The 27,425-nt window shown below is 55.8% G+C and overlaps 11 protein-coding genes across 11 annotated transcripts; 5 read left to right on the top strand and 6 right to left on the bottom strand.

The window, feature by feature from the left end:
• Nucleotides 1–201: 201 nt before the first annotated feature.
• Nucleotides 202–3,705, bottom strand: CABS01_09485 (uncharacterized protein; the record flags this gene model as incomplete). Its single annotated transcript, XM_060542842.1, has 3 exons — nucleotides 202–1,465; nucleotides 1,515–3,528; nucleotides 3,585–3,705. 3 exons carry the CDS (start codon nucleotides 3,703–3,705, stop codon nucleotides 202–204), a joined length of 3,399 nt encoding a protein of 1,132 aa, XP_060400058.1.
• A 617-nt stretch (nucleotides 3,706–4,322) lies between these two features.
• CABS01_09484 (mitotic-spindle organizing protein 1) lies at nucleotides 4,323–4,690 on the top strand (the record flags this gene model as incomplete). Its single annotated transcript, XM_060542841.1, has 3 exons — nucleotides 4,323–4,403; nucleotides 4,476–4,553; nucleotides 4,619–4,690. 3 exons carry the CDS (start codon nucleotides 4,323–4,325, stop codon nucleotides 4,688–4,690), a joined length of 231 nt encoding a protein of 76 aa, XP_060400057.1.
• A 386-nt stretch (nucleotides 4,691–5,076) lies between these two features.
• On the bottom strand, nucleotides 5,077–6,986 carry CABS01_09483 (CHY zinc finger; the record flags this gene model as incomplete). Its single annotated transcript, XM_060542840.1, has 2 exons — nucleotides 5,077–5,937; nucleotides 5,997–6,986. The coding sequence occupies 2 exons, from the start codon at nucleotides 6,984–6,986 to the stop codon at nucleotides 5,077–5,079; spliced, it is 1,851 nt and encodes a 616-aa protein (XP_060400056.1).
• Nucleotides 6,987–7,600: 614 nt separating this feature from the next.
• On the bottom strand, nucleotides 7,601–8,242 carry CABS01_09482 (uncharacterized protein; the record flags this gene model as incomplete). The annotated part of the gene is made up of 1 exon (XM_060542839.1): nucleotides 7,601–8,242. One exon carries the CDS (start codon nucleotides 8,240–8,242, stop codon nucleotides 7,601–7,603), a length of 642 nt encoding a protein of 213 aa, XP_060400055.1.
• Nucleotides 8,243–9,501: 1,259 nt separating this feature from the next.
• CABS01_09481 (dolichyl-phosphate-mannose-protein mannosyltransferase) lies at nucleotides 9,502–11,848 on the top strand (the record flags this gene model as incomplete). Its single annotated transcript, XM_060542838.1, has 3 exons — nucleotides 9,502–9,639; nucleotides 9,716–11,150; nucleotides 11,205–11,848. 3 exons carry the CDS (start codon nucleotides 9,502–9,504, stop codon nucleotides 11,846–11,848), a joined length of 2,217 nt encoding a protein of 738 aa, XP_060400054.1.
• Nucleotides 11,849–12,278: 430 nt separating this feature from the next.
• Nucleotides 12,279–13,076, bottom strand: CABS01_09480 (Ras family protein; the record flags this gene model as incomplete). Its single annotated transcript, XM_060542837.1, has 1 exon — nucleotides 12,279–13,076. One exon carries the CDS (start codon nucleotides 13,074–13,076, stop codon nucleotides 12,279–12,281), a length of 798 nt encoding a protein of 265 aa, XP_060400053.1.
• A 1,248-nt stretch (nucleotides 13,077–14,324) lies between these two features.
• Nucleotides 14,325–14,582, top strand: CABS01_09479 (uncharacterized protein; the record flags this gene model as incomplete). Its single annotated transcript, XM_060542836.1, has 1 exon — nucleotides 14,325–14,582. The coding sequence occupies one exon, from the start codon at nucleotides 14,325–14,327 to the stop codon at nucleotides 14,580–14,582; it is 258 nt and encodes an 85-aa protein (XP_060400052.1).
• A 709-nt stretch (nucleotides 14,583–15,291) lies between these two features.
• CABS01_09478 (uncharacterized protein) lies at nucleotides 15,292–17,633 on the top strand (the record flags this gene model as incomplete). Its single annotated transcript, XM_060542835.1, has 2 exons — nucleotides 15,292–15,304; nucleotides 15,382–17,633. The coding sequence occupies 2 exons, from the start codon at nucleotides 15,292–15,294 to the stop codon at nucleotides 17,631–17,633; spliced, it is 2,265 nt and encodes a 754-aa protein (XP_060400051.1).
• A 1,937-nt stretch (nucleotides 17,634–19,570) lies between these two features.
• On the top strand, nucleotides 19,571–20,700 carry CABS01_09477 (uncharacterized protein; the record flags this gene model as incomplete). Its single annotated transcript, XM_060542834.1, has 3 exons — nucleotides 19,571–19,671; nucleotides 19,752–20,581; nucleotides 20,642–20,700. 3 exons carry the CDS (start codon nucleotides 19,571–19,573, stop codon nucleotides 20,698–20,700), a joined length of 990 nt encoding a protein of 329 aa, XP_060400050.1.
• Nucleotides 20,701–21,432: 732 nt separating this feature from the next.
• On the bottom strand, nucleotides 21,433–22,472 carry CABS01_09476 (uncharacterized protein; the record flags this gene model as incomplete). Its single annotated transcript, XM_060542833.1, has 3 exons — nucleotides 21,433–21,659; nucleotides 21,735–21,965; nucleotides 22,034–22,472. The coding sequence occupies 3 exons, from the start codon at nucleotides 22,470–22,472 to the stop codon at nucleotides 21,433–21,435; spliced, it is 897 nt and encodes a 298-aa protein (XP_060400049.1).
• Nucleotides 22,473–23,766: 1,294 nt separating this feature from the next.
• CABS01_09475 (O-acetylhomoserine aminocarboxypropyltransferase/cysteine synthase) lies at nucleotides 23,767–25,640 on the bottom strand (the record flags this gene model as incomplete). Its single annotated transcript, XM_060542832.1, has 6 exons — nucleotides 23,767–23,983; nucleotides 24,079–24,671; nucleotides 24,750–25,109; nucleotides 25,201–25,284; nucleotides 25,387–25,441; nucleotides 25,591–25,640. The coding sequence occupies 6 exons, from the start codon at nucleotides 25,638–25,640 to the stop codon at nucleotides 23,767–23,769; spliced, it is 1,359 nt and encodes a 452-aa protein (XP_060400048.1).
• Between the last annotated feature and the right edge of the window lie 1,785 nt (nucleotides 25,641–27,425).

The raw sequence follows: 27,425 nt of genomic DNA, 5'->3' as shown, positions 1-27,425 counted from the left end.
AAAGAAAAGTGAGAGGGCTTAAGTGAGTTTTGTTGAGAGTAATTTGCATCGAGCTGAGGAACAGCTCATCATCACCCCCCCCAAAAAGGGGGGGATTATGGTATATCTCCGACACGACCGTAGCATTTATGAAAGACACAGGCGAAAATCTCCAATACAGTGATCCAAGGCGGAACTTTCGTTCCCATATCCCGGGTACCCTTAGAAACCAGACTTTCTCTTCTTCTTCTTCCCCGGCGACCGCATCCCGTGCCTCCCAGCCATGGGCTGCGACATGACGAGCGGCATCTGCGACGAGAAGATAGCCTGAGAAGACGGCACGGGCGGAAACTGGCTCGAGCCGATGATGGGCGGCGCAAGCTTGGGAAGAGGCTGCGTTGAGGGCGGCAACAGCGGTGCGAACTCGGACCCGGTGTTCGTCGCCGCCTGCATCTTCGTCTTCGTCGCGGGCCCGGACCCGGGCCCAGATGACTCGAACACGTCGTCCATCTCGCTCGTTCCCCACCCGTGCTGCGACGACGCGCCGAGGAACTGCGACTTGCGCTTGCGGCGGCGCGATTCGGCGCGGTGGCGGCGCTCGTTGAGGACGTCCATGTGCTTCGTGGAGGAGGCGAGGACGGAGGAGACGTAGCCTTCCGTGCTGACGCCGCGGGCTGTGGGCCAGTAGGCGAGGACTTTGTGTTGGCGGGCGGGGGGGTCTGCGGTGTTGATGTCTTCGGCGAGCATGCTTAGGCGCTGGAGAGCCGTGGTTGCGATTGTGGTGGGTGCGGGTGTCGTTGGTGTTGATGGGGCGGCGTCGGGGAAGCTGGAGGAGGGGGCGGCGGAGGAGGACTGGGAGAATAGGGGCCTCGAGGAGGGAAAGGGGAACGATGAGGGGGGAACGTTGTCAAAGGGCTGGGAGCGGGCGCCTTTGGAAGGGGAGAAGGATAGGCGGTGGCCGAGGGCTTGGACGCGTTTGGTTGGCGATAGAGAAATTCTCTGGCTGAGGGGCTGGCTTAGTTTGGTCGGAGAGAGTGAGAGTCGCTGGCTTGACGATAGTTGGCTACGCTTTGCGGGTGACGATGAGAAGCGCTGACTTGAGCGTTGGCTCGGCTGCCGGACTGGTAGTGGTGGAGGTTCGGGAACCCAGGTGGGGGACTCGTCTTCTCTGGTCGGGAGGTTCGCGTCGAGTACGGCCACACCGAAGAGGGATCGAGCGATGGCCTCGGCCGTCTCTGCTAGCACGACATTCCGTGATTGCTGTGCTCTAGGCGGGAGGCCCGCTGGACTCCACATCTCCTCGAGCTGGTCGCGGATGTCTGCGAGGGGTGACAATGTTTCCAAGCCGTGTAGAAACTGCGATGTGAGAGGTTGTGCAATGACACGTTCGGTCTGCGCGTTCATCATCTCCTGGAAGCGAGAGTCCCACGCTGCTACCGCCTCATGAGAGACAGGAGGCGCCTCAAAGGTGTTTTCGTATTCGTGCCTAACACTAATGAGTGCATGAAAGCCATGATGGGAAGATCCAAACTTACAAAGTGTGCAGCGGGATGTACCCGCCCTCAGTCTCCAGACAGTTGACGGCTGCCTCCCGTATGGCTTCAAATACAGACAGAGGACCCTCAATGGTAGCTTGCTCTGACGCCATGATGACCGACTCGATGGAAACATTGACGCGGGATACGAGCTGGTCCAAGTTCAGACCTCTAGGCCACCGCTGCTTAAGCTGTGCTTCCTCTCCTGCCTGCTCACTCTCCATGAGCTCCTGGTACCGATTGGCGCGGCGCTGCACCAGCTCATCCATATCACCCAGGCCATCGGGGACGACAAAAGTACCTTCAAAATGCTGCAGGAACTGTCGTCGCCTCTTGTTATGCGCCTGTCGGCGCCCGTCTCTTGACCACTCGCGACTGCTATCGGGAGCCACCACATCGAGATCAGGGCCGGCCGAGATCGCAAAGAGGCTCTGGCTCAAGCTGAGGTCCCTGCCAAGAACGAACAGCTGCTGGAATCGGATGTCATGGTTGAGGTACTCTAAGCCTGGGCCCTTGGCTGTTGCAGGGGAGGGGTTTCTCAGGAAAGCCGGCACTGGGCACAAAGTCTGAAGCTTCGTCGCGTCGCCCGTGAGCTTCATGATATGGTGCTCAAACTGTGGCAATCCCGTGTCTTCAGGCGCGTAAAACCAGTAAACATCTACCTCTGGAGATCTGTCAGAGTAGATAAAAACTGTGCATTTTTCGTTTCCTGCTTCCGAACCGCCGTGATGCACGGTGAGCCTGAGAGCGTCCGCATCCGAGCCCCTGAGGTGTGCAAAGGATTGCAGAATGGAGAGTCCGCCTGCCTTGTTGGCTGTCGTCCCTGAAGACGACGTCTCGATCCAAAAGAAACCCGAGGTCGTGAGGATGAAGATCTGACTCCTGTTCAAGGGATTTGGCTTCACGTCTAGTATGTGGTCTGGCTCGTCCGTCTTGAGTATGACCAAGCTCTTTCGGAACGTCGAGTCTTTGATATCAATGATCTCGAATTTTGCGCGGTTCCAGATAACGAGTTTTTTGGACCTCGACGTCAGGGCGGCCAGGTCGTTTCCTGCATCGACATCTTGCCCTTCGGGCACATCCCAAAGATCTACACCCGGGCCGGCCGCGCCGATCCACATCACGCCATGAGGCTCTGCGCGGAAAGCCGGCGAGTCCTCGTCGGGGAGCTGCTCCGTAACACCCAAGTGAATGTGGCCACAATGCCGGAGCTTTGGACGCAAGCCGCTGGATCCCACCATGTCTCGACCCTTGACATCCCAGACACTGTAGTAGCCGCACTCGTCTATGATGGCCAGCTGAGGCGGCTTTTTCTGCGAGCCATAGCTGAAAGACACATCAGAATGCGCAAAGCCTCCAGTCTGCTCCGAGGAGATGGTGAGGACGGGTCTCGGGTTGATTCGAGATGGGCGCTCGATAGCCTGGTCAATCCCCGACGGGCGTTCTGAAACAGGAATCTTGTGGTAATCCGGCTGAAGAATGGTAGTCGAAGTCCGCTTCTGCACCAGCAGCCACCTCGTGGGTTCGAACCGGACCAAGCTCAGCGCAGGCTTGATCTGCAGAATCGGGGCTCCATCGCTCGACCACAAGACAGATTCTTCCTTGTCGTGCTGGTCGATGCTCAACATCCGAAGCGTTGGGCTCTCGTTCTCGCCCCATTGCCAGTTTGTCTCCTCAATCTTGGACAGACGGAGGAGCTCACCCGACTCGCCGGCAGCCGTGGCCAGTACGGGGACGGGCACGACCCGCGTGTGGTTGGTGACATCTGCCATCTGACTGATTGTCATAAGTGGCTGAGTCGTCGGCGCGGCATCAGGCCGCATGAGCTGAGCGAGTCCTTCGTACAGAAAGCTGGAAGCTTCGGAGCTGCCCGCGAAAGCCTCTGGGTGAGCGTTGAAGAGCCATCGTCTTTGCACTCGCTGGGAATCCCAAAGTGTTGAAGAAGGCGCCAGCTCCGTTGAGCGAGAGGCAGGGTAAAGGGTCTCAGGAGCCTGTATGATACGAAGAGCTTGGGCTATCGGAAGGTCAGCAAATGTGAGAAGCTATATCCGGCCCGATGCACCCGCTCACCTTGACCTGGCACCCGGCTCATATGCAGTCGAGGTGGTCCATCTTCAATTCCTTCATGAGGAATAATAGTGATTTTTGGGGGGCCATATAAGCGGCTTGTCTCTTCCCGTGCGTCAGCCATTAGACCCGTTCGTTTCCCGTAAGTCTAAGTAGTGTATTCGTGGGAAACTGGGCATATCGTGAGAGAGCGGTGGGGTGTGCTTCATCATGCGAAGAAAGATGGAAAAGCCTGGCGGGCTATGAACGATCCGTGGTCATGCGTAGAAGGGTGCCTAGCTAGTAGTTTGGAAACAACAACAACAATGAGGTACGCAGCTGTCAGAAAACATGAGCTGACTGTTGCAGCAAATTCGAGGTCATGACGATAAAGCAAAGAGTGAGACAGCGACGGAAGACTGAACGGACTAAGAAAGGTGAAAAAGTTCGGTCAGTCGCGGCTTCATACAAAAAAAGATGGGCCCCATTTCCGGTAGTTGCCCACTTTAGCCCAGTCAACCCCTGCCATTAGTTCGCCCGGCGCGTCGGGGCCACTCTTCAGACGCGTTTTCCTAATAGGCAACTTCGGCCCCTGCCGACTCTCTCCTCCGTACGACTAAGACATCCATCTCGAGCACCTCACAGGCTGCCGTTAGTCACTGAAGTTGATTGGCCCCGCTCCCGTCAAACAAAGCGACGTCCATTCAATAACCTTCATCTCACTCATACAATCTCGCAATCAGCAATAAACACCATACGGAAATGCCCGCCGACGACCGAAGCGGGAAGCAGGCCGCGGCCCAACAGGCTGTCGACATCTTGCATGAGATCTCTACCATCCTCGTCAGTTGCGACGCCCACCTACTACCATCCTCTCAAAATCCCACTCCATGCTAACGTGACCATGTGACAAAGAACTGCCACCTGGACCGCCGCACCCTGTCGATCTGCATCTCCATGATCGAGAATGGCGTGAACCCAGAAGCTCTTGCCGTAAGAATAATGCTTTATCCATCGAGCCCAAAGTAGACATGACACTGACTAGACTATCGCAATAGACCGTTGTGAAGGAGCTTAGAAAGGAATCTCAGGAGGTCGACGCCCAAATTGCATCGCAGAGACGTCAATAAGCGTTTGTCTCGAGATTGCAGAGTCTGCTATGAAAGTTATGACAAAGGGCAAGAAGGATGAGGATTCATGGACAATAGGCGTTTCAGGTCAGGCATTTTGCGTTGCTTGTCATTCTTAGTTTTTGTCTATTATGGAAACGTAAATAAGGCCCAGTTTCCGAGGGCTATGAGAAAGAACCCAGCAGTGCCATCCGAGGCTGACAAACTCTGCTATCCTAAAACGCCGACTAACCCTTACCCAACCAGCTAGTAATATGCCCACGATGACCTTAACGACCCATATGTCCAAACCATGCGACCATCGCAAAAACCCAGTGCGCCAATCTTATATCCGTCTCTTGCAGATGCACCTCATCGTTTAAATCATGATTGCATCGTAGCCGAGGTTACCGATGTCCGATGAGCATGATCTCGTTCTCATAGTCATCATCATCGTCATCGTCATCGTCCTCTCCCTCCGAGTCTTCTTCGTCCATGTCTGTCGACATGGTGTCGCTGTCCGAGTCACCATGACCCCGTCCCCATAAGTTGAGAATGTCATTCTCTGATTCGTCTTCTTCTTCCTCGATGGCAGCATTTGGTGCGTTTGGTGGTGGCATACCAGGTGTGACTGCTGGCGAGGCTGACCTGGCAAAGCGATCCAACATTAGATGACGTGCCTCGGGACCAGCATGAGACGAATGTCGTCGCCTGCCGACCTGCGGTATGTCCATTCCTGCCGGAGCAGCCGCTGCTTGTGTCGTTACGGGGGTTGGAAGCGCAGGAGATAGAAGAGCCGGCGTGACTGCTGCCGGCGTGACGGGCACGTGATTGGCGTGTGTCGCGTGCGTCTCTTCTCTTCCGCCGCTGATCTGAATTTCTACCGTGTTGTAAGAAGTGCAAATCGCGCACTTTAGACCGAGCCAGTGGTAAGGGACGGAACTCTTGCCGCTACAGTCGTTACACAAGATTGTGGCGCGGGTGTCCCTAAATTCAGGGGGCATTGGCTGGGCAAGTATAGCCAGCTCTAATTGGCGGAATTGGCTCTGCATGTTGAGCAAACTCTTGTTGCAAATGGGACATTTGTATGATCTCAGCATGTGCTCGTCGTAGCACTTCTGGTGAATGCTGTGACCACACCCCATAAACACGACTGGCTTGGGAGATGTAAACATGTACTCTCCGCAAATAGGACAGTCACAGTCCGTTGAGCGTTCGATACATTTGTGTGACTGTTGAATAGATATCGAGATGCATGCGCAACATTTCTAAAACCACATGTTAGCGGCCGTCCAAGAAACACTTTGGCTTCAGATCATTCAATTACCTTGCAATGGAAGAAGTCCTTCCCGATGCCTCTTCCTCGTCGGCAAATACCGCAGTCGTTACAATGGTAAATGGGGTTGGATGGATGGTCATCCCACAGTTTGCACATGTTGCAGTAGTAACGGGCTGCAGTCTCCCCGCAGTTCACGCAAACGTCTGATGCTTTCTGGGGCGTGGCGCAAAGCATGCAGAGCATATTCTTGGTTTCCTTCCTGACAAGAGTGTGATCCTCGACTGCGTCATGGCAAAAACGACAAGTATACCACTTGGCGCAAGTCGAGCACTGCAGCTTGACATTGCGGCGGTAATGTTGGCAGCCAAGAATCACAGCACCCTCGGGTTCTTCTCTTGTAGCAAGCTTTGCGGCCGCGTACGTGGGCCGAACATCGTCGGCGGTCAGGATAAACTTTTCTGGCGAGGACGGCTCCCCTATCGCATGTTGCCAAAACTTTAACGACTCGAGAGGTGCAATCGGGACTGACTGTTCCCATGCTTCCCCTGCTGCTATCACGCTGGCTGCCGGCGCGTTACCTTGGCGGGGGGCGTCTCGAGACTTGCGGTAACCCTCCATCAAAGCCTCATGCATAAGCCGGGCCTTGTCGTCTGCTGCGATATCTTGTGACTGGATGTCGAGTAGACGCTTTCGCATCGCACCCATGCCATCGTCGGCGGGTAGAGATTCCCGTGTTGTAGGTGGCATGGCGGCCATCGTGTATGATGGGGGGCTCTGAATTAGGGGAGCCGGAGACTGAGGGTGCTCGTCGTCGACTGTCGGCGGTAGTGTCGCAATGTCGAGTGATCGTGCCGGAGTGGATTCGGGTGGCGCAACAATCGCATGCCGAGTTGCGGGACTATTCACGTCGCTCGGGACGGCGACAGGGTCGGACGAAGAGTCCCGTTCGGAGACAAAGGTTGATCTCGAGATCTCTGAAAAGCGTCGAGCTTGTCGGAGGACCGGGTTGATGAGGAAGTCGGACACCAGAGACGACATTGAGAGGTAGGAGGTTTCGGCGGAGATGTGAGTCGGGGGACCGAGCCGGATTTGTAGAAAGTAACGCGCAGCAGGGGAGGTCTGCTACATCCAGGGCGACAAGATCGAGAGGAGGGGAGGCGAGGATTGGATGGTCGGGGCACCGCGGGAAGGATATTTGAAGTAGCGGTGGTAATGGTGGTCGGAGTGGTGGTGGTGGTTGTAGTAGTGTGGTGGTGGTCGGTGGTGGCAGATGTGGTACGGGACCGGACGATTGGATGCAGGAGCGATGACATAAGACGGGCGAGACCCCTAATGCAATCCGCTCTTTCTCGTCGGCGGCGTCGGCGGAGACGGTTCAGATCCAGAATGGTGGACGCAGTGGGGGTTTTCTTTTGGAAAGAGAAACCTGAGGCTTGATTTGAGTCCAGATCAGGTGTCAGAGAGTCTCTTGGACATGTACATTTGCACCGCAATGGGGCGATTGTTAGCAATGATTGTCTGTCTGTGCCGACAATGTGTTATGGATCAGACCGGGACCAGCCAAGGAGGGGGGAAACACTACGGAGTGGACGAGAGAGTAGGGACGAAAAAAGACATGTGATGCAGCTGTCTGGCGTTTCCGCATGCGGGCTTCAGCATGCTGCAGAGCGAGAGAGAGGCTTGACTCGGCGGGGCAGATGGGCCGCGCCCAGGCGATGGTGACTTAGATTGGTGACTGGTCCAGCGTCTGAGGTGAACCGGGAGAGAGAGAGTGTGGGCAGAAGCAGTGACCCCCTTTTCTTTTTCCCCCTTCTCTGAAGAAACACGGCGATGGCGGACTCCCGGCGACAAATCAGGTCTTCCCAGCCTTTACTTCTTTGGGTGAGAAGTATGTAGGCAAGCAGGTGACTGATGCCAGTAAAGGCTTTGCGCTCCGTCATACAGGACAGAAGAAGTAACAAGCACTTTCTCGTTCGGTTGTGGCGGCCGGTGAGAGTACTCCTTGGTCCCGTGCAACTATGCTCTCCGGAGGCTGCTCTACCTCGCTGGAGAAGCACCGCATCTGCGGGCAATCTACACGGCGCAGGCCTCCACCACCGTCGACTTCCCCGAATCGCCGAGATCGAGTCCACACGGCGGCCGATGGTCTCCTTCTCTGGGCCGATGGGATTGAATGGAGGATGCGCACTGGCATTTCCGGTTAGCTCCGAAAGCGGGGGCTTATTGCGCGGCCCGGAAGGGTTAGCGCAGTCAGAAACCACGGCTGAGCCACAGCTGTCATGAAGACAGAACATTGAGCGGTTTGCATCTTTCGTAGCTGTAGCCTATGTGTTTGTCCATGGAACAGAAAAAAAAAGTTGACAAGTGTCGTGTCGTCTGGTCTTTGCTATGGCGCTAGGATAGTAATTGTGGAAGAAACTGAACGCCTCATAAGGTGGCTGCAGGCGCGTCCAAGCTGTATTGCTCCCGATGCTTTGGATGCCAGGCTGAAGAAGATGATGCTGCTCTATATCCCGTGTGGAAGGTAAGGTGTAAATAAGGTATGATGTATCCGTAGTCTTGAATGTCACGATGTCGGAACCGAATATAGGCAGACGTACGTAGTAATGTGAATGCAAGGAGTGGGATTCCAGGTTCCATCGACATTGACATTGATCGTCGAGAGCGAGAGCCGCGTGGGGATCCCATCTGTCGGACCTCAGGGGTAGGCAGCTGTAAGGTAAGGTAGCCTGTGGGGGCAGGGGGTAACAGAGGGGCTATTTGGGGTCCTTCCCGGGCCATTCAGGCCATTCCATCGAGAGGACCTGCGCGGCCTGCCTACGTAGTAAGGTATGCGGCGTAAGAAATCCGCTTTGAGGCCACTTAAGGCCGCTTGAGGACAGCTGAGCCAATAGATCACGGCCATCGAACCCAGCTTGCTAGGGACCAGATTCGCGTAAAGTGTGGTCGGAGTGGAAAGGGAGGGATACCGTGTCTGTTGGTGCATAGGTGGCATTTATTTCGTGTTGCCGCAAGGGGGTTCCAAAGGGTCGAAGGGTGCTCTCTCCTGCCCAGAATCCCAGCTCCCAGCTCCTCCCGATTTAGTTCAAACCTCACCAAAAAATTCCCACCTGGCCAAAGGGCACCTCCATATTAATTGCATGATTCCCTGGTAATTCTGGGTGACTTTTCTCAGCTTTCCCTTTCTCTCTTCTTCCCCCCAGCTGACTGACCTCACCTTCTTTTTCATGAGCTGGTTTGGTTTGCAGAACACCTGTGCCTCAAGAGAAACCCGCTGATTCTCTTTTTGCGCGGCTTCTCTTCACCTTTTTCAATTCTCCCACATTTTCTTGCTCTCGGGCTTTTTTTTTTGAGTCTTGACTCGTCCGATCACTAACCAGGAGCTCAGAGCTCCTGTTCCTGGAGCTTGACTTCCACTCTTCCTGCGCACACCCCCTTGAAGCCTGCCTTCATCAACGCATTCGGTCATCCCATTTCGAGAGTCAGTCTCTACTCCCGTCCAACCCATTCCATACGCCGCCTTTCCGTTTGCTGACTGGTCTCACCAACAGCCATGGCTACCGAAAAGCCCATTGTCGCGTCCGGCGCGGACGTGGGCGATGGCGTCAGACGACGAGCCGTCCCCCAGGGCCAGTCCGTCCCCATAACGGCTGCCCCTGAAATCGACGACAAGAAGCAGCTTGTCAAGAAGGTAAGCGCCTCCCTCTCTACACCATCACTAGCTTTGGTCCACCTATTTGGGGACTGACGTTCATCTTTTTCCTCAGCAGAGCTCTTTCCTCGATCAATGGGAGCCCATCATCGCCCCCATTATCTTCACGGCCGTCGCCATCTTCACCCGACTCTGGAGGATTGGCATCAGCGACATCGTTACCTGGGACGAGGCCCACTTTGGAAAGTTCGGATCTCATTACATCAAGCATGAATACTACTTCGACGTTCACCCGCCCTTGGGCAAGATGCTCGTTGGCCTCTCCGGTGTTCTCGCTGGCTACAACGGATCTTTCGAGTTCAAGTCTGGAGAAAAATACCCCGAGGATGTCGACTACACCTTCATGAGAGCTTTCAACGCCCTCTTCGGTATTCTCTGCATCCCCATGGCCTACTACACTGCCCGCGAGCTGAACCTCAGACGTCCCGCTGTCTGGCTTGTTACCCTCATGGTCCTTTGCGAGAACTCGTACACCACCATCAGCCGCTTCATCCTTCTCGACTCGATGCTGCTCTTCGGAACTGTTGCGACTGTTCTCTGCTGGGCCAAGTTCCACAACCAGCGCAACGATGCTTTCGAGCCCGAGTGGTTCTTCTGGCTGTTCATGACTGGTCTCAGCATTGGCTGCGTATGCAGTGTCAAGCTCGTCGGTCTCTTCGTCACCTCCCTCGTCGGCCTGTACACCATTGAGGATCTCTGGACCAAGTTCGGCAACACCAAGATGCCCGTCACCACACTGGGCGCCCACGTTGTCACCCGCGTCGTTGGCCTCATTATCGTCCCGTTCCTGGTCTACATGCTCTCTTTCGCCCTCCACTTTGCCATTCTGGACCACACTGGTCCCGGTGATGCGCAAATGAGCTCTTTGTTCCAGGCAAACTTGAAGGGCACCGAGGTCGGCAAGAACAGCCCCTTGGAAATCGCCTACGGATCGCGCGCGACCATCAAGAACATGGGATACGGTGGTGGCCTCTTGCACTCCCACGTCCAGACATACCCCGAGGGCTCTAATCAGCAGCAGGTCACCTGCTACCACCACAAGGATGCCAACAACGACTGGTTCTTCTACCCTAACCGTGCGGACGCGGACTACGACGCCGAAGCCCCTCCCCGATTCATTGGCGACGGCGAGACGATCCGTCTCATCCACGCCCAGACCGGCCGCAACCTTCACTCCCACGAGATCGCTGCTCCTATGACCAAGTCCGATAAGGAAGTTTCCAGCTACGGCAACTTGACTATTGGTGACGACAAGGACCACTGGACTGTCGAGGTCGTTCGTGATGTCGCCTCCCGTGATCGCAGCAGAATCCGCACTCTGACGACGGCATTCCGCTTGAGACACCCGGTCCTTGGCTGCTACCTCCGCGCCGGTAACGTTAACCTGCCTCAGTGGGGTTTCAAGCAGATTGAGGTGACCTGCACCAAGACCAACAACCCCAGAGACTCGTACACCCACTGGAACGTCGAGGCACACTGGAACGAGAAGCGTGAGTCAAAGCTATGAATCCTGTCTATCTTGTTCAGCTTGCTAACTGGCATAGTTCCGCCTGGTGACCCTGGCTCTTACAAGTCCCCCTTCCTCCACGACTTCATCCACCTCAACGTTGCCATGATGACCTCCAACAACGCCCTTGTGCCCGACCCCGATAAGCAAGACGACCTGGCCTCGCAATGGTGGCAGTGGCCCATTCTCAATGTTGGTCTGCGCATGTGTGGCTGGGATGACAACATTGTCAAGTACTTCCTCCTTGGCAACCCTCTGGTCTACTGGGGCTCTACCGCCGGCCTGGGTGTTTTCGGGCTCGTCGTTGTCTGGTACTTGATCCGCTGGCAACGCGGCTACAACGACCTGAACTCGAAGGAGATTGACCAGATCCACTACGCCGGCCTGTACCCCGTAGCTGGCTGGTTCCTTCACTACCTCCCCTTCGTCGTCATGGCCCGTGTCACCTACGTTCACCACTACTACCCTGCGCTGTACTTCGCTATCCTTACTTTTGGCTTTTTGGCCGATTGGTTCCTCCGCAACAAGAACCAGGTCTTCCAGTATGGAGTGTACGGCGTCCTGTACGCGACCATCATTGGTCTCTACATCCTCTTCAGCCCCATTTGCTTCGGCATGACGGGCAACAACAAGCAGTACAGCTACTTGAAGTGGTTCGACAGCTGGAGAATCTCTGACTAAATCTGACAAAGAGTCAAACCAAAGATTGTATTAGAACGATTCCTCCACGGGGAATCATGCGCTTGAACGGCCGAGGTTTTTTACGACTCGGCTTTTCTACCCAACTCTTTCACTCTCTGTAAGGATATGGGCGATAAAAACAGTGGCAAGATGGGGGCCTTTCCAGCTTTGGGGAAAGCCAAAACTGACGGGATAACAACTTCCGTACATAATGCAATATGAAATCTGTTCCTTGTTCCTACTATTTCCTTCTCTCATCGTGAGTTGACCAGCCCATTGACCATACATTATAATTACAAAAAAAGTAGTAGTACAAAGGAGGTTGCTGAATGCGAAAGAAGGAAGAAGAAAAAAGCTGCTGCTAATGGTCGTCTGGGTATCACTATCCTTCTCGTGTATGCTTTTGTTTGTGGTTCGTCTCGCGGCACATCTAACAACAGCCGCCGGCGGAGCCCTTATTGGCGTCGCCCCCTATCCTCACTTGCTTATTGCCCCCCGCACTCGGCCCCTTGACGCCAGACCTCCGATCATTGAGGTCGTATTTCCCGGCCTGGATGTTATTGTATATCCTCTCGGCGACGCGCATAAACGCCTTTTCGACGTTCTCGCCGCTCTTTGCGCTCGTCTCGACGTACTCGAAGACGCCGTTCCTCCTGGCCCACTCCTCGGCCTCGTCCTTTGTCACCTCGCGCTTGTTGTTGCCGTCCCCGTCCTCGCCCTGGGTGAGGTCGGCCTTGTTGCCGACGAGGATGACGACAATGTCGGGCTCGGCGATCTGGCGCAGGTCGTTGAGCCAGTCGGTCACGTGCTGGAAGGTTTGTTTGCGGCTGAGGTCGAAGACGAGGAGGGCGCCGCTGGCGCCGCGGAAGTAGGAGCGCGTGACGGATTTGTAAGTTTCCTGGCCGGCGGTGTCCCAGAGGGAGAGCTTCATGTGCTTCTGGGGCCCTTGGTCTGCGGCGGTGGCCGAAATACGCGGGGGTTCGGGGAGGCCGGCGGAGGATGCGCTGCCGTCCGGGTTCGTCTTTGGTTCCGGGGCCGGGGGAGGGGGTGGAAGCGTGTTGGGGGGGCCGACGGGGACGATGCGGGAGCCGAACTCGACGCCGATTGTCACGTCGTGGTGCGGGGAGAAGCGGCCTTCGCAGAGGCGGATGGTGAGGGAGGATTTGCCGCAGCCCGAGTCGCCGATGCAGACGAGTTTAGCGATGTAGTCCCATGGTGGAGACGACATGGCCTTTGCGGTCTGTGGCTTCGAGTGAGGCGGGAGGAGGAGGAGGAGGAAGTATGTGCGTGTGAGCGAGGTTCGATGCAGAGGTCTGTGGTTTTTCGCTTCCAGGCAGATAGATAGCTGTGCCTTCTTCTTTTTTCGATTGTCTCTCTCGGCTAGCCCGCGAGACCGTTTCTGCTAGTGACGGATGGTTTCGAAGAGGTGGAATGGAAGGGGACCGTGTATGGTTGTGGTTTAGCAATGCAGTGGTGGTGTTGTTGGTGGTTGTCGGTTGGTCTGATGTTGGAAAGCTTCACACAGCTGTCGGTTATCGGAGCACGTGTTCAGAAGTTCACGTCTGACAAGGGGTGGACACTGGGCACTGGGAGGGGGGGTTGCGTCGGCTCCGATTGAGGGAGACGGGCGAATTGAGTGGGATGTTTGGGAAACGGTTGGCAAGAGAAGGGATGTCGTCTGTTCTCAATGTTCGGTGTCCGCGTGGTTCCCGAGAAATGATGTTTGGACCTCGGGGATGACTTTGATGGCGACCTCTCTCTTATCCAAGTGCAAGATGACCTTCGGTTTAGGTTGTGTGAACTGCTTTCTAAAGGATCTCTGGGAGGTGGAATCGGAGATGGAAGTGTGCTGCTCTGCAAGAAATGGGGAGTTGCATCACGCTGGTCAGTGTTTAAGATGGCGTCCCCTCCCCCTGTCACAGGCTAGACCTGAGAAGACGACAGAGCCCCAGTTTAAACAGGACTGATGACCAGGGAAAGGGCGGCAGGGATTTGGCATGGTGTTATCAGTGACGCAAGTGCTTAGCGATAAGGCGAGCCGCTTGTTTGCGCAGACTCGTAGAGTACCAATACCTAGGTACCTTAGGTAAGGTAGCAGCAGCAGCATCAGCAACAAATAACAGCGACCAGCTGTGGTGATTGTCAGTTGACGATAATTGGGGAAATGACAGACTTACTCAGGACTGCATGACTCGGGACTGGAGTTCATTCGGGCCAAGTGCCTTCTTAGTTGCTGGTCTTGCGCCAGGACATGTCAGTGCCATGCAGGAAGCAGCAGTTAAGAGTCTTTGGAATCTCACAATACACATGAGGTAGGAAAAGAATGGAAGACGGCGGGCAGAAGAACCGCAATGCCTGAAGTACTCGCTCCACTGGGTATCAGAAGCAGATGCCAAATGACTGCATTAGAAAAAAAAAACAAGGTGCAACAAGTTGAAAGACGTGCTCTAGCTCATGTAGGTTTTCCCTTGGGTTCATGCTGTATGGAGTACGGATACCTATGCGCTTCTCGGAGTTCCTAGATCAAGGCGAACATGGAACTGGGAGGAGCCCGCCAACCCGCAGCCATGCCATCTCAGGCAATCCGGGCCCTCAATGCTGCAATGCTGCAATGCATCCGCCAACTTACCGCCTTATCGACCACCACGATAAGTCCGATGAGTGCCGGCCGCAGCCCGTGGGTGGCTCCCACGTTCCCCTGCTTTGCCTGCCTCCCCAGGTATCGACGTTGTGAGTGGCTGGATTGTTAGTGAGGTAGGTACCCGGCAGGAAGGGTTCACAAGTAAAAGGTGCCTTGTCATTGTCGTGTGGGCGGTGTCGCAGGTGTCGTGTGCCATCTGTGTGCCACTGCTTAGGCTGCATCAGCGTCCGCGCTGCCTAACAGCAACAGGCGGGTAAAGCCTTGGGTTACCTAAGGTAGGTACCTTGGGTGGTGGGATTTCCACGGGCATCCCAGAAGGCAACCCCGGCCATCCATGTACTTTCCCACCTAGTTCCCTCACTGGCCCGGTCCACTTCCATCAGTCACTCACCGGCCTAGGCACCTTTCACCTCTTCGTCCGTACCGCATGACCTTTGATTCATATCTCTTCCCAGAACCAGGTGCAGATGCCCTTCTCACGAGCTCTCCGGGCTTGATCAGAATTATTGTCCTTACCTTATCTCAAAGGTGGCATTCTCTCCGGTCCAAGAATAGGCCATCCGCAGGAACTGCCGTCGACCCGTCTCTTTCCAACGTTCTGTTTGCGTATACCATTAGTGTCCACCGCCGCCGCCGGCACCCAAACATTCCAGCCGTTCGCTCTTTGTCCGGCATCATCATTCATAGGACCTTCGCCAGCCCGACACTTATTTGCCCCGACGTCCCGCGTTCCTGTTCTGCCACCTCCCAAGAGAACGCAAACTTCTTCTGAGGGGACAAGGTCCTCGCTATCGGTAGCACCATGTTCTCGGAATGTAAGTCTCATACACCGCTGCTGAACCATCCTCGGCGACGCCTAGCGATGGCGGTCAACTAACTGACTCGCCCCCAGATGCGTCCAGGTTTCTGGCGCAATCACAGTCCCGACTGTCCAACTTTGCGGGCCAAGATCAAGGCAACGAGAACCCACCACGGCAACCGAACGACTGGTCATCGCGGGGCCCTCCTCGAAATGGCGGGCGCTCCTTCCTAGGTAGAGGCTACGGAGGAAACCCCTACCAGACGGGCGGTTCGCGTTATGGTCAAATGGGCTTTGCCTCCCGCATGTCCGCCGCCCAGGATGCACCGCTATTCCACAGCACGCTCGATGAGTACATGGAGGAGGACGAAGAAGACGAGAGGGATCGCGAGGCTGCGGATATGGCCGCTCTCCACATGTCTCGGCGCGTGGCCGCCGCGAGCAAGATGGCAGAGAGCTCCGAGACGGAACCAGACGCTAGCCGCGGCTCGTTGGAACAGAGCAGCGAAACACCGGGCCGAAGATACCAGGATCGCGGGCTGCGGAGAGGTATTCGCAGCAGTTGGAACGGTACGAGGAGCTTCAGTGGACGGAATCGTGGGAGGGATGTCATAGACGAAGAGTCGGAGGATGTCCCGCGAGAAACTTCTGACCGGGAGTCAGATACGAATCCTAAAATGGTCGACATTGGGCTAGATTCCCAGATCATGGACGACGACGACCCATCTGCGTCGCTGCTGAACGAGGCGGCCACGGACTCGAGCCCACCCGCCTTCCAGAAGTTTCAATCCAAGTCCGGAGACCGCAAGTTCCCACTGAGGAGGGAAGCTACTCGAGAAGATGACTTTGACGAGGCCCGCCGAGCCAGCTCCGACGATGAGGCCCTGCCTGCCACTGTCCCCCTGATCGAAGGAGAACTCTTCAAGTATGACCCGTTCTTTGCCTGGATCTTCCTTATTGCGCTTGCCGGTCTGGTGTCTACATTTGTGCTTGTCTGGCTACACACAGGCACGCCCAAGAAAGGATGGGGTGACACCGTCTATACAACATTACAAGCATCCTTTCACATGCTCGCTGTGGATACTCTCATTTCAATCCTGGTATCCTTTGTGTGGCTCGCGGCGCTTCGATCCTTTGCCAGGCCGGTGGCAATGGTGATTCTCGTTGCAGTACCCATCATCATGTTTTCATTCACACTATACCCCTTTATTTCTAGCTATGAAGGCAGATCACATGGGGCCAGCTTCCAAGATCGAGCGATGCGATGGGCTGCGCTTGTCCCTGGCATCGCAGCCTGTGTCTGGGTGTACATGGCTTGGCAGGGCCGCAACGCCATTCGTCAGGCGATTGAGATATTGGAGTTCTCCACGAGAATTCTTGCAGCAAACACTGCACTCCTCATCTTGGGTTTCAGCTGTCTCGCAATCATAGTGACGTGGACCTGGGTCTGGATGTGGATGTTCTCGAGAATTTTCTTGGGAGGATACTTCTCCAGAAGACTTGCCAGGTTCATCATCAGCGTGTCCAGCTGGTGGCTGGGTATCTGGTTCGTGTTGATGTACATGTGGACGATTGGAGTCATCAATGCGGTGCAACGGGCGACTACAGCAGCGACAGTATCCCAATGGTACTTTCACCGCAACGCGGCGCCGGCCCCGACGTCGGCGGAGATTGTCACGGCCGCGCTTAACCACGCGACGACGACCATATTTGGCAGCATCTGCGAGTCGACGTTGATTGCGCTGCTTATCCGGGCGCCGCTGCTCGTACTGCCACGCAGGTTGGCTAATATCCTGCAGCACATTGCTGCCATGTGGATTCCGACGCCCATCGCAGCGCTCACGAACCCTCTCACCATAACCTACGGAGCGATTCACTCCCAGAACCTCCACACGGCGGCTCGCGGCCTCAGCCAGATGGACTTCTTATCCCCACAACGCCCTACGACAACCCTGACGCCGCATGTGTTCAGCACACGGCGATCCAGTCACTCCCCTTTACTTCCTTATCGGCTCGCAAAGATGCTTCTATATGCGACACGGTTCATCATGGCAACGGGGCTCGGTTTTGCAGGATGGGTAATGACGGCGAAGCAGCTCTCTATCGCTCTGCCGGACGGAATGGGAGTACGGGGCTCGGCGTACGCATACGTGGTTGGCATAGTAGCCAGTTTTATTGGATTTTCGGTCATGGGCGCCATGGAAGGTATTCTCAGTGGCATTCTGGATGCGGTCGTCATCTGCTACGGCAGCGAGCGGCGGATGGCCAGCGGAGGTGGCGCCTACTGCATGGAGGCGGCCTACCTCTTTGGAGAGAGGAGACGGGACGAGAGAGGCCTGCCATGAGGCAGGTCTTACTCACGATACCGGTAGTTATTGTTTTTGCTTGTTACAGCACTTGGAGAAATTGTATACTTGAGAGGAACCAGGAGTTTTGCCTGCGCTAGCGTGCTTATGTGTCTAGATGGGATAGACGCCTGAGGGTAGGGCTCTTTTTTCGATGGAACCTTGCTTTTCTTGGTGGCACCTCTTCCTCGTTATATGGTGATGAACCTGATGGCCGGCCTTTGTGGATTTGTACGTCTGTGTGAGTTGCTGAATTGGGGCCATGAAGTTGGAAGTGACAATGCCAAGAACCTGAGATATGCTGCGCCACAGGTGTCTTCGCAATCCCCAAAGGTCAACGCCTTCGCCCGGGAGAAGTGGTTCTCTTGGAAACGGAGCGGGATGGGGGAAATGGGCTAGCATTGGCGCAGGGGGCTTGGTTGTTGGCCCTCTCACTTTTGCTCTTTGGTATGTGTGAGCATCACGACCCGAGGGTTGAAGTTGATGATTAGGTATTGGAGGGCACCGCCACACGGGGGAAGAGATGGGCTCAGTCACCTGGACCTCACCTGATGATTCCGTCTATTCGATTGTCAAGCAGGCAGAAGAGTCACTTTGCCATATGACGAGTTAAACTACGCAAAAGCGTCACCAGCCACAGTTTTTGTGCGTCGTCACTAATTACTTCTTTGCCATCCATTCACAGATTCAAAGAAAGTACCTTATTAACAAGGTATGAGAACACTGGAGCGAAGGGTCAAACTCCTCGGTACCTTGGGGCTCCATCATTGACGGGCCTTGTGCGAGACGTTTCCAGTTGGACCTGAGGTGGCTTTTTTGGAGGGGAATCGGTTTTACTGCAGACGGGGAGGGGTACCGTCGGGGTATAAGAAAGCTTGTTTTACGCTGCAGAGGGACTTGTCAGATACGTTGCCTTGTGCATCGGCTCTCCGGCATCCCGGGTCGCAGTGGGAAAGCGAACAGGCAGGCAGAGTGGCCACTGGCAGAGAGGTATGAGAGGGCGGGGGGGGGGGGGGGCCACAGGGGAGGGGCGGCGGCGTGAGGGGCACCTAGGTAAATCCGCTGGACAAGCATCAGCGGAGAGGGAGGGGCTGTGCTTTGCAGCTCGCAGCAGCTCGCATCATGCTGTTGCAGCATAGCCAAGATGGAACCCGCAGGATGGGACTGGACTCTGGACTGGACTGGACTGGAAGAGGCGAGATAGGCACACAATGGCAGTGAGAGCAGCTTCGAGAAACGGGATCGAAGGGGACTAGAGCCCGGCTGCGATCTGACTTTGCCTTACGTAGGTAATTGTCTAGCGCAGCACATCATGTCATCGACACGACGGACAGCAGCGACTGTGATCCCCATGCTCGCCGTACCGTTCGAGAAGGTGCCAGGTTCAGTGAGTGAAGACACGAAGCCTCGGTGAATTACTTCCTTATTCCACTAAGTATCCGCCAAGATGCCTCTGGAAGGCGGGAGCAGCGGAAACGTCGGGGTGTTATTGGGTACGCGGTCTAGGTTTCCTCCGTTTAGCTAGAGGAGGGGGGAAGGGAACCGTTCCAAAACTGAAAGACGTAATCCCGGCCCTCCGCGCCCAGCTCCAATCGACCTATTGCGCCTCCCCATTACAACACCTGACACCCCGCGGTAAGAGGTAGGAGGCAATACTTTCCCTCTTCCCTTCCCCCAAAATCCCATCTCATCCCAACCTCGAATATTGGTACCTTTTTCCCTCTACAAAGATTTCTCGAGTTATCTGAAGTAGCTGTCGAGACTAAGAAACTTTGTTTGTCCATTCACACAGACATACACACCCACAACTCATTCACCTACACCAAACAATCTACCCTGAACCCCATCGACCGATTGAAAGGTCTCGCACCACCGAGAAGTTCTAATCGCATCTGAGCAGCATTACCACTTCTGCGCCTGACTTTACTATACTACACATGGCCGACGATTTCGCTCCCCCGTCGGGTCCCCCGCCTCCCAAGGCCCCCGAGGTTCCTCCCGGCTGGATCGCTAGATGGAACGACCAGTACAAAGAATGGTAAGCCCAGACATCACTACCTCAATAACTATCTGTCTCTCTTTCATTATGCTCGCCGACGCTAACAAACGCAACCCCAGGTTCTACGTAAATCTTCACACCAAACAATCTCAATGGGATAAGCCGACAGAGCCTGCCCTCCCTCCCCCTCCCCCACCAGCAGAAGACGGGCACCCGGGCGGCCCTCCTCCGGGTTACGCCCCGCGCCCCGGCGATCACCCGACGCCGCCGGTCGACCAAAAGCACAACCCCTACGACCAAAAGGGCAACCCCTACGAGAACCAGTCCTCGACCCCGCAGCCGCCCGGCGCAGGCGGCTCCAACACAATGTCCGAGGACGAGCGCCTAGCCCGCCAGCTCCAGGCCGAGGAGGAAGCTCGCGCTCGTAGCGGCGGCGGCGGCGGCAGCCACTCCCCTATGCCGCCGGGCTACAACCTCCAGCAGCAGCAACACCAGCAGTCGCAGTCGCCGTTCCCCGACCAGCTCCCGCCCCGCGCGCAAGAGACAAGGGGAAAGAGCTCCGGCGGCTTCTTGGGCAAGCTGCTGGGCAAGGCCAAGACAGGCGGCATGGGCAGCTCGAGCCACGCCCAGCCGCAGTACGGAGGGTACCCCCAGCAGCAAGGATACGGCGGCTACCCGCCCCAGCAGCAGCAGTATGGCGGTTACCCCCCTCAGCAGCAATATGGCGGCTATCCGCCTCAGCAGGGTTACGGAGGATACCCTCAGCAGCAGGGCTACGGCCGGGGCATGGGTGGAATGGGTGGAATGGGCGGCGGTCGGAAAGCCGGCGGCGGCGGCATGGGCATGGCGGGCGGTCTTGCGCTCGGTGCCGGTGCCGGTCTGCTTGGTGGTGCCCTGATTGCGGATCACATCAATGATGAGCAGCAGGAGGCGTACGCTGATGGATACAGTAAGTTGCACCCTTCGAGTCTATGGCTTGATATTTGAATAATTGCTAACTTTGGTACAGACGACGGACAGGACAATGATGATTTCGGCGGTGGTGACGACTTTGGAGGTGACTTCTAAGTGACTGATACTGGGTTACGGCCAGCTTATTTTAACGTACCTTACTAAATGGATCATGAGAGAATGGTTGGCAGGTAAAGGGGTGGACTAGGGCGGGTTTCAGGGGGGCATCGCTGCGTCTAATATGCGTTCTTCTCATGAGTAAAAAGAGCCCCTGTTGCATTTGAACATCATGTCTCTTTGCCTTTTCAGACGAACGCTATGATGCATCAGCCTGTGTGACGACGAATATATCTTTGTAGCATTGCAGATCCAATCTTGATACTACTATCAGTAACAGAACAGAAACACGAAAATAAGTAGGCAATGTCGGATACGGACCACTCAACTCGCGCCTCTCGGCCGGCGCCACCTCGACTTCCTTGGCGTATACGTTGCTTCAACCACTCCACCGTCGTAGTCTGACCTGACCCGCCCACATAAACGGGCGCCTACTGTGCTGGTGACGAGAACCGGTGTTGCGGACGGTTTCACGTATACCTGGGCTGCCCGAGGTAAGGTATGATCACCAGCCCAATGACACGCAAGAAAGTGTGAATGGTAGTACGGGCTTCCGATATCCTTACTTCACCAAAGCTCGTAAAACGTAATTTATAGGGAATCGAGGTCTAAGAAGCGCCGTAGGCTGTACCCCATGTCTTATAGGGGCCGTAATAACAATCTTGAACAACCGTGTAATTGTACTCTACCTCCCCGCATTGTTTCCCTCTTCCACGACACTCTCTCTCTCTCTTACCTCCGCACGCCCTTCTCCTTCTTCCCACCAGCCCCAACACTCGAGGCACCAGAACCGGAAGACTCTTCCTTCTTGCTGCTGCTGCCGGTGCCGGCGAGGAAGCCCGCCATGTCAAAGTTGGCCATGGGGTTCGCGTCGCCGCCCCCGCCGCCGCCGCCGAGGAGGGAGTTCATCGGGTTGCTCTTTTGGCGTTCTTCGAACTCGGCGCGCATTTCGGGGTCCACTACAAAACGGTTCGTGTTAGGAATGACTTTCCGTCGAGGAACGGGGGGAAGAGGTTTCGGGTTTTTGAACGTACTGTTGTCCATGAGGTAGGGCATGCCGAGGAAGATGCCCATGCTGATGAGGCCGAGGAGGATCATGGGGTTCTTGAGGATGGTGAGGATGGAGACTGCGAGGTTTGGGTTGTCAGCGTTTTTCTGTGCTCCCCGATCGTTTCGGTATCTCGGGAAAGAGGTGCGCGTCGTGAAAAGTGCCGACAGCTCTGGGAGCTCGGCTTCCTCGCCGTAGACACCAAACAAACCCGACACTATTAAATTCATATAGGAGGTCATAGGGACGAAGGAAAAAAAAAAGACGGGACGAGAAAACACTCACACTTGCTCCTCTCCACAAAATAATTCTTCTGCCCCAACACCCTGACCTCAAACCCCTTCGCGCCGCCCTCGAACTCCTTGGCCGCGTACGCCTCGCCCTTGTTATCCCAATCGTTACCGCGGTACGTCTCCCACGCCGCCAACCCGCCCTCGGCATCGACATCGAGTCTCAGGGGCGCGAAGGCGTGGGTCGCGCAGTGGATGTCGACGAGGTAGGAGGAGCCCGCGCTGCCGCCGCCGCCGGTGAGGTTGTGGAAGACGAACGTGTTTTTTACGGAGAGGGGCGCGGAGAAGGTGGCGCCGAGGGAGGAGAGCGTCGCGTGGGTCGACGGCGGGAGGGTGTAGGGGTTCGGGAGGGCTTGGGAGGAGGGGATCGAGAGGGTCAGGGAGGCGGCGGATGCTGATGTCGCCGCGAGGGCGAGGGTTGCGAGGAGGCGCATTGCGAGATGGGGCGGTGTCGACCGAGAATATTCGTTGGGTGGTTCTTGGGCGAGGGAGGGTATTCGGAAGTAAGAACGACAAGCAAGAAGAGACGGGGTAACAAAAGGGAGACGGATGGAGACTTTGTCGAGAGGGCGGGGGAGGATTTCCGTGATGTTCTTCGAGGTGGGATGTCGAGGAATATAGCTAAAATCGGCGGGCCGTGGGATTTGGAGCTTGGATGGGGATGGGACACACAGAGAGAGAGAGAGCAAGACAAGAGGCGTCGTTGAATGGAGCGAACCTCTCTCGGCCAATCAGAGTCCGTTGGCGGAGTAAACCGGTGGTCGTCTACCGCGCCCCGGGGGGTTGTGGAGACGATGAACATCCCCCCCCCCCCCGCCCATTCCAGTTGGGAGCTACCTACTTATTCGCACCGGCGCCGGCTTTTGGCCGGGTCGGATTACAACCACAGACCTTGTCGGGATCCCGCACGTTTCTTCGTCCCCGCGATTCTGAGGGTTTGTTCGTAGGGTTGTATATACCCAGAACAGTTGTCAGCCCGTCAACCTCGTGACTCCATCTCAGCTCCTGTATCTATCAACCCCCACGAATATCTGCCGCCCAAATCGCTGGGTCTCCATCGCATTGCAACGGCAACATGTGTTTTCGCATATCCACACAAGAAAGGTGAAGACTAAAAATGCCGTCGCGCCGCCCACTAGGAATTTGTGGCGTCGGCACGTTTCATTTCGTTGCGTGCTTTGCGAGTTGCCACGGGGGGGAAGCTAGGCCGGGCTGATCACACAACTTTCTTATCGGAGGATGGACACCAGGGATCAGGAGGGGTTCACTTTTTCACGCGCATCCATTTTCCTTCTGATCTTCGGCACCTGGTGTGCCTGGGTAGGTATCTTCCATGGTTTGGGTCGGGCATGGACTAGCACGGCAGATGTGTGATGTGCGCCACTCGTCCCTTGCTCATCACATCTACAGCGGACGTCGTCGGACGCGGGAATCCAGGCCTGGGCAACGCTGACTTGGCTGGGTCAAAACTTTGCGAGTGTTTCTGATCATGTTGCACGAGGAACGATCAAGGGGGTGTGTCAAGCATGATGGCGCTTCTTCGGCTTTCTCTTTTCTCTCCATGCAAAACAAAGCCACGTATTGATCAAGACAGGGCGACCAGGTAAGACAAGAATCGTAAGTTGCTTTTTCTACGGGTATTTTATCGTTCTCGTACATTTGGCAGAAAAAAACAAGGCAAAAAACAGAAATCAATCATTTCAGGCGCGCGCATGTCTTGTCACCGACCTACGGCGCAAGCGGTGCGTCGTCCTGCTTGGTCTCGGCCGCGGGGGCGGGCTTGCCCGTGGTGGACGCGGAGGAGGCATTCTTGAAGGACTGCTCAAAGTCGGCGATAATGTCGTCAATGTGCTCCGTGCCGACCGAGATACGAATGAGGTCCTCGCTGACGCCGGAGCTCGTCTTCTCCTCGTCGGAGAGCTGCTCGTGGGTGGTGGTCCAGGGGCTTTTTGGCCTTGGTTAGCGGGTAGGACTATTTTGGGGAAGAGGAAGAGAGAACAAGTGCTCTCTCACGCCGTGATAGAAGGGTCGCAAACTCACTGAATAGCCAAGGTCTTGGAGTCACCGACGTTGGCGAGGTTGGAAATGAGCTTGAAGCCATCGACAACCTGGCTACCAGCATCACCACCGCCCTTGACACCAAAGCTAAGAACACCACCAAACCCGCGCTTGAGGTACTTCTTGGCCGTCTCGTGGTACGGGTGGCTCTCGAGACCGGGGTACGACACCCAGCTCACGTAGTCACTAGCCTCGAGCCACTTGGCGAGCGCGAGTGCGTTTTGCGCGTGGCGCTCGGCGCGCAGCGACAGGGTCTCGATGCCGATAATGAGCTGCTGGGCGGCAAAGGGGTTCAGGGAGGCGCCGAGGTCGCGGAGGATCTCGACGCGGGCGCGGATGATGAAGGTGATGGGGCCGAACGTCTCCCAGAACTTGAGGCCGTGGTAGCCGTCCGAGGGCTCCGTCATTTGCGGGAAGCGGCCGTTGTCCCACTTGAACTTGCCGCTGTCGACGATGACGCCGCCGATGGTGGTGCCGTGGCCGCCGATCCACTTCGTCGCCGAGTGGACTACGATGTCGGCGCCGTGGTCGATGGGGCGGATGAAGTAGCCGCCTGCGCCAAAGGTGTTGTCGACCTGTGGGTTTCCGGTGTTAGCTTGCCGTCTGATGTTTGTGCAGCTTGCGATGGAGACGGAAGGGGGGGGGGGGCTTACAATGACGGGGACGCCCTTCTCGTGCGCAACCTTGGCAATAGCCTCGAGGTCCGGGACGTTGTACTTTGGGTTTCCAATGCTCTCGACGTAGACGGCCTTGGTCTTGTCGTCAATGGCGGCGGCGATGTCCTCGACGCGGTCGCCGTCGACAAACTTTGTGTGGATGCCGAGGCGGGGGAGGAAGACCTTGAACTGGTTGTATGTGCCGCCGTACAGCAGCGAGGTGGAGACGATGTTGTCGCCGGCGTGCGCGAGGGCGTTGATGGCGATGAACTGGGCGGCTTGGCCAGAGGATGTGGCCAGGGCCGCGACACCGCCTTCGAGCGCGGCGATGCGCTTCTCAAAGACGTCGACGGTGGGCTGGAGGAGCGGGAAGGAGGGCACGGTCAGTTTTCAAGCTTGGTACGCTATATAACATGAGGTTGTCGAGGAAAGTGTGACTTTGACGTACGTTCATGATGCGGCTGTAAATGTTGCCAAACTCCTTGAGGCCAAAGAGCCTCGCGCCGTGAGCTGAGTCATTGAAGGTGAAACTCTACACATATCGAGATCAGCTGTCAGCACTGCGATGTTTGCGCCCGCGCTCGCGAGAGAAGAGAGCTTGGTTGCTCGTCGTCGTCGGGAAGGTTTTACGAACCGTGGTCGCGTAGATTGGGACGGCGCGCGAGTTTGTGGTTGGATCGGGTTCCTGGCTACAGAGACACGGCAATCCCCACACGTCAGCTTGTTATCAGGTCTCGAACAGCTCCAAAAGCAACGGGAAGGTTGTTTTCCTCCCCCGAAGGCATGTTTGCTCGGTGTGGTGGTGGCGGGCAGTGTTCATGAAAGAGAGCATACGTACCCCGCATGGAGCTGGAGAGTCTCAAAGTTCTTGCTCAATTCTTCAGCCATTGTTCAAGTTTAACTTTATTCTTTAGCAAATAATGTGTATACAGAAAGAGGGAGGAATTGGAGACACGGAGAAGAGATGAGGAGGGGAAGGAGGCAGGTTTTCTCTAAAGGTGTGCGAGCACAAGAGCAACGGGGACGGTGACGCGCTTAAGAGAGAGAGACACACACACAAAAGAGACGGGCCGGCAACGGAGTACGCAACGGCAAACGAAGAGCACGGAAGAGGGGAGGGGGAGGGGGGTAAGTAGGGGTCGTTGTCCAGCAATGGGAAGAGTGAGGCAGAGAAAATGGGCTAGCTACGATGATGCCATTGAGGGGACATCACACCATAGGTCAGACTGTTGTATGAGTGTATGTATATGCAATCGACCTCTTGGCCTTGTAAGGAGGGTCACCAGGGACCGAAGAGAAAAAGTTGTCTACCAGGTAAGGTAGCTATCTCAAGGAAGCAACTTCTCAAAGGTATCGTTTCCCGATGGAGGAGGGGACCCCTCCAAATCCCGCGGTCAGCTACCAGGGAGCTTGAATTATAGCCAATTGGATCCGAGGGAAACGTCCAATAGTTTGGTTCCGTCGACAAATGAGAGCTTGTCACATTTCTCATCTTTTTACGATGCTGCAGCAACGGCTGGCTCTCTCGTCGCTCATGCGAGGTGAGGCGCTGGTGAAGTGAGAGCTCTTGGAGCTTTGAGGTGCGAAGAGAGCGCCGATTTAGGCAATGGGGGTGGGGCTTGGCCAGAGCACGCAATCGACGCCGAAATGTCACTTTGCGGGGCAAATGGCACCAAAGGAGGGGCAACGGGAGGCAGAGAAACCCACTAGACCCCCCCGCGAGATTTGGAGAAGTTTTCTTGTCAATCGGTGTGGTTGCCGGCCGAGGGTTCACCGAGTGCCTAATCGTCTCATTGGACTTGTCTTCATTACCACAGTGAGATTCTGCGTCTTGCTGACCAAAAGATACGAGGCAAGATTGCTGTATGGGGAGTGGAAGCCTAGCTCTTGACCGTGTCGTTTTTCACGTGTGGGGGGCAAGTTTGGGGGCCAATTGACTTTTCTTTCCAACGCAATCACGGACAGACTTACCTTTGCAAGACACCGTCTACCGGCCGACTCGAGGAACGCTTCCACCCCCGACAACCTCACCTCGACCGGGTCCCACGGCTCACGATGCCGGCCCGCGGATGTCGGTCGTGGACTCTGGGGAAGTGAACTGTGTGGATCAAAAATCATTGAACCGGTCGAATCGTTTTCCCGCAAACGGCTTGAAAGAAACAGCCTCCAAGTGTGGACACACAAACAATCATGACCTGTTGAACAGCTACCTTGGGTATAGTCGGGAAACATGAAAGCACGACATAGACTCGTTAAGTTGTTCATCCAGAAGTACCCCGTATCACATCCCAAGGCCCCAACAAAGAAGAACATGCGGAACAACCAAACCAAAAACGTAGTCTGATCTCGTTTCTCCTGTACTACATGCCGCATGCCGTAGTACGATGCAAGGTAGCAAGCACAGTCAGTCTAGTCGGATGGAAATTTCAAAGAGGGGGCAACTCCGTAATCCAATTCATATGCTTCAGGAGGGACATGAAAATGTTAATGAAGCTCAATAACACGCATTGCCGCTCGCCCAACTCAGCCACCCTTCAGAAGGCTCAGAGTTGACGGGCAAGCAGGGACTCCCAGTCGGTGATTTACAACCCCACCAAAAACTACCTTATCCACTCCGTCACTCTAAGTAGTACAAATACGCACCCCTATACGCAGTACGAGTGGTCTCCAGCG

The sequence above is a fragment of the Colletotrichum abscissum genome (genome assembly GCF_030869225.1).
Source record: "Colletotrichum abscissum strain IMI 504890 chromosome Unknown Scaffold_23.1, whole genome shotgun sequence".
Lineage (NCBI taxonomy): Eukaryota > Fungi > Ascomycota > Sordariomycetes > Glomerellales > Glomerellaceae > Colletotrichum > Colletotrichum abscissum.
Note: the sequence above shows the minus strand (reverse complement) of the source record. Positions and strands in the feature narration are given on the sequence as shown.